At 37.5% G+C, this 4,824-nt stretch overlaps 1 protein-coding gene across 1 annotated transcript; it reads right to left on the reverse strand.

Moving 5' to 3' along the window:
• Positions 1 to 484: 484 nt before the first annotated feature.
• Positions 485 to 4,451, reverse strand: LOC124891853 (putative disease resistance protein At1g50180). Its single transcript, XM_047403434.1, has 3 exons — positions 4,352 to 4,451; positions 817 to 943; positions 485 to 728 (listed from the first exon to the last, which is right to left on the reverse strand). The coding sequence occupies exons 1-3, from the start codon at positions 4,449 to 4,451 to the stop codon at positions 485 to 487; spliced, it is 471 nt and encodes a 156-aa protein (XP_047259390.1).
• Between the last annotated feature and the right edge of the window lie 373 nt (positions 4,452 to 4,824).

Raw genomic sequence — 4,824 nt, forward strand, 5'->3', positions numbered from 1 at the left:
ACCAGAATTCCTTTTCATTTTTGAATCGAGCAGGACGAAATTGCTAGGCCCAAAGTTCTCCTTATCATAAACAATGTTCACTATACGTGGCATCAGATCTGAAGAAGAAGATGGAGCACATGAACTTATCGGGCCAAACAACTTTTCCTCTCTTGCTTTTATCAAACAAAAGTCGTGTACAAGATCATGAATTTGGCAAGTTCGGCGATCACCTATCTCATTGAAAGCAATTACCAAGCTACTGGAAATTAAATTATCCAAATAAACCTCCATCACTTCTTCAACACTCTTTATCCCTGTTTGTTCAACAAGCCCTTCAGCACACCAATATATTTTCAACAGATCGCTATTTACTGCTCTGTCCTTTGGAAAAGATGCAAGGTAAATTAAGCATGGCCATGTGATGAGGTAAATGGTCATAACTTAATTCTATAACCTTCATCACATCAACGTCACTGTTCAAAATAAAGGAATTCAAATTATTTCAAACTTCAAGCCACACAGACTTTGTCTTTTCCCTCCCCACAATGACTCCAGAAATTAGATCAACCACCAAAGGAAGTCCTTTACAATTTTGGGCTATTTCCTTTCCAACTTCTAGTAGTTCATCAGGGAAAATCTCTAATAACTCCCAACTTTCTTCTAGTTTTAGCAATCGAAGGTTAAGAGAATCAGTGTTGCCCTTTCCATGAAATGCCACTTCCTTTTGCCGGGTCATCAAAAGAATTCTACTTCCTTTCTCAACTTAAGGGTAAAGGTCTTGTTAAATCATCCCATGTAGTAGTATTCCACACGTCATCTAACACAATTAGGTACCTCTTTCCAAACAGTTGTCTCCGTAGCATATCAGCAACATCAATATCCTCACTGAACTTCAACGCTGAGCCAGTAACATGATTAAAAATTTTTACTAACACCTCCTTCTCGTCATAATCTTGGTCGACTGTGCACCATGCACGAAGGTCGAAATGACTACAAACTTGTAAAACCCCGCCCTTTCGGGCTAAAGTTTGAACTGTCTTTTCTACACGTATAGATCCGAACCCAATGATTCTTTGTTAAAATATGTGTGATGATCAATCCTATAGTGTTTTAATGCCTTTGACTATGAATTGAGGTCACAAAATCCCCTAACTCAAGGATGAGTTGAAAGCTTTCCTATCGATTGAGTTGGTGAGCGTCTAAACTTTGGTCAACTTCCATCGACCATAACTTTTGGTATATAACGAATTAGAGGTCCTACTGTATATCAAATGAAACCTTTTTAAGTCCTCTTTCCAGCGACATCAGTTTAGTCTTAATCCGATATCGGGGTAAAAATTTATACCCATTTTCCAGAGAGGTGTCAGTCGATTCCAAATCGCGCAAAGAGTACGTTTTTAGCGGGGTATTTTAGTACTTTCCCTTCCCATAAACCTCTCACACAAATTAAATAACACCCTAAACGTTATTTACTCAAATATTATCAGTTTTACAACATCAAAATCCTCTTTTCACTCAAAAAAATAAGATCAAACTAGGTTTTCCTCCAAGAACAAGAAATCAAGAATCAATCCTTAAGTTTAAGTTGTAAGTTATGTGATTAGAGATGTATTTTGAGTATTCTAAGGAGTTGAAGATAGAGTGTAAAGTGTTTAGAAGCATGGATGTCCATGCCCATAATAATGTTAGTCATAAATTGGTGACTTTGGGGTTAGAGGAAGTTATGATTAGTATCCCTGAAGAGATAATTTAGTGTCTTTATGTAAAATTCTTGAAGGAAGTTTGTCTTCGTGTGTATACTGATATCCCCTATTGTATTGAGAACTGTGGTTAAAGATTGATGAAAGGTTATATTCTCAGGTCTTGGAGGGTGACTTTGTTATAAGGGGGAGATGATGGATTAAAGTAGTTCCCGAATTTATTTTTTTTGGTGTCAAGTTTCAAGTAAGAATCATGTTAAATCAATTACTGTTCAATCAAGTCCTCATACTTCTATTTGAATGGAATTCTACCAATGTCTTATGTATTCATGTCTTGCCTATGCCTAAGGTTTGAGCTCTCTATGTGACTCATGTCATGTTCCGTTATCCAAACAAGAAGCAATAATATCCCTCAGTGATCTAATATTCCAAGTATTCAAGCCATATGTTATGTTGCTCATGATCCAAACCTATGTCTCACAGCATGCTTGGTCCTAAGAAAACATGTTTTTGTATGTCACTGAATCATTTCATGCCGAAATTAGCCAAAGCGATAAAGTTGTGCGAACTTATGACTATCTCAGCTCTGAAAATTAGAAGCAATAGCTTCAAGTATCAATCTTTGTCTCAATCATTGACTTTATGAAATATGACCTTATGTTATACAAATCATGAGATATGTGTACCCATGTTTCTCACCATAGTATGTCCTAAGAAATCATGCTGTGTTGTGGTTATAATGAAAGACCCTTTACTTATGATCCAGACACTTGATATCTAAAGCACTCTGTGTTTATTCTATTGTATCTTCACTTCATGTCCCTCCTTGAGTAGTGCAATAATTATAAGTGATACAAGACAAACAAGGAGAACACGAAATACACTCCAAATCAGTCCACTAATCTTAAGGATCCGAGGACCTTTTTGGAGACCACTCTCTGATTCGCTACCAACAAGAAGAATACAAGATTCAGTGATGTATATAACACCCAAAACAGCATTAACACGTGAAGAACAAGAGGATTACAATAATAATAACCAATGGTTTGAACAACACAAGAAACAACAACAAAAGATTACACTAAACAAAGGGATAGAAAGATAGGCTATATGAAAGCATAATCTTAAGAACCCAAGAGCATATTTCACTCTTGGACCCTTAACACTACACACTAAAATTCACCTATATCTTAAATGGAACAAGAGGGACCTCGATATCCCAAGCATCCAACATTTCCAAGCTTGAATCCGACACGAGTGATTCCACACTCAAGTTGAAATCTCTAGTTACAATGTTTAGCCATAGGGGCCTTTCTCACAAGAAAGAAATTTCTAAGTGTCTACAATTTTCAATATTCATCAAAACTAATGACTAAAATCCTACATCATTCTATTTATAGTGTATTACAAATAATAGGTAAAATGACCAAAAGGTCCCTTTAATGAAATGTGACCAAGGGCGCCCTTGGAGTGCAAGTTTAGGGTCGGTTTTGGTGTGATCCAAGGCCTTCTCCATACTTCACTTGGACGTTTTATTGGACGGTTCCAACGCATTCTCATATACATGCATCCTCATGGTCGTACCCATATCATCCTCCCCTTCTTAAAAAAAGATTCGACCTCGAATTCTCTCCTTGCAAAATCAAAGAAGGACAAATAAGAAAAACATCCTTATGACATGAGGGTTAGGATTAGCAAAATACACACATCACATGACATGCCAAGGTGAGAAAACTTGGAGTATACCCATGGGTCCTTTATGTTGAACATGAAAACCTTAGTATAAATGTCACAAAGGAAGAGTTCATTATCAACAAAAAGAGACAAGGAAGAACCTTTCCTTCCTTCATTAGCACCCACAATCAAACATTTTTTGTCATCTTGACCAAGCATCAAGTGGGAAGGTTAGAAATTCCTACATTTTGTGAGGGTACCGGAGTAAAATGAGAGAAGTAGCCAAGGGTCTAAGCTGAGGTTATCCCTTCCTTCCCCTAGTTTGTGACTCACACAACCATGCATGGCATTTGCTTTTAAGAGAAGACTAACATTCAAGAATAGAGAGACACGGCCTAGAAGTCCTACCTCAAAAAGACAAATGCCTTCATTTACAACATTTCCATACACATGATCTCTATGAACAAAACTACTAGCAAGGATTTTACCACATAAGATGTTCAAAGAGTCACGTGCACCATGAAGATCAACTCTATAAACACCATCACTAACTTGAGATTTTTTTAGCACACCACACATATGCTAAAGTAGTGGAATACATTCATGAGTAAATTGATATTCATTCACATCCTCACTAGTTGTTGGCAACTCACATACCAACGTAGACTCACCTTGGTTCGCACAAGGTTCAACTAGTATGTGAGTAATTTTGTCAATTGGTAATAGAACCATGTTCAAGTTATAAGGGCTAGAACTAGATGGACATAAATCATTCTTACAAGAAGAATCAATTTCGTCATCTAAAGGATCAACTAGTGCTTGCGTACTTACAAAAAGAGTTTGGTCCTCACGTAACCTAACATCACCAAGAGTATCACCATACGGAGACTCAAACACCTCTACTCTAGGTAAATCCTCAACTACATCCAATTGGCCACTACTAGCCACAACACAACATTCTAAGTTCATAGGAGTGTAGGGAATAGTGTTTTTACCTCGTAGCTCACATGAGCTACAGCCTTCCTCTTGACGTGTATCCGTGCAGTCCACTTTCTCCCTTCGACCTACCATACGATCCAACCTTTCATTTTTCATAGCTAGGTCTCGGGACATAGTGTCAAGGTAGGCCAAAATGACATTGGTGGCATTATTGTCCATGTGTTGAGAGGTGGAAGCCGTAGGTTCCCTTATAATTGTACCCAAATAAAAAAAAAAGAACACACCTACAAAACAAAACTCAAGTTAGTTCGAAACAAACTCACCACACTCTCGCACACTTGATCGTCTCACACTTGGTTTCACAAGTGTTGAAAGCCGGCTTGTACTTCGCAAGTGATTGAGGGTCGAGTCTACTCTTGCTCGGAATAAATTTTCGTTTGAGTTGAATCAAGCAAAATTTGTTACGGAATTGAACCAACAACACACAACGAATTCACATAATAGAAAAACACACAACAAACACGTAACA

The sequence above is a fragment of the Capsicum annuum genome, unplaced genomic scaffold (genome assembly GCF_002878395.1).
Source record: "Capsicum annuum cultivar UCD-10X-F1 unplaced genomic scaffold, UCD10Xv1.1 ctg4145, whole genome shotgun sequence".
NCBI classification, from domain to species: domain Eukaryota; kingdom Viridiplantae; phylum Streptophyta; class Magnoliopsida; order Solanales; family Solanaceae; genus Capsicum; species Capsicum annuum.

Bases quoted from the DNA above. Each gene is read 5' to 3' on its own strand.
- LOC124891853 (XM_047403434.1), bottom strand. From the start codon at position 4,451: ATGAAAAATGAAAGGTTGGATCGTATGGTAGGTCGAAGGGAGAAAGTG. The intron at 944-4,351 runs GTAAAAACACTA...CATGGTGCACAG, and splicing joins TAGCTCATGTGAGCTACGAG to TCGACCAAGATTATGACGAG. The intron at 729-816 runs GTACCTAATTGT...GAAAGGAAGTAG, and splicing joins AGACAACTGTTTGGAAAGAG to AATTCTTTTGATGACCCGGC.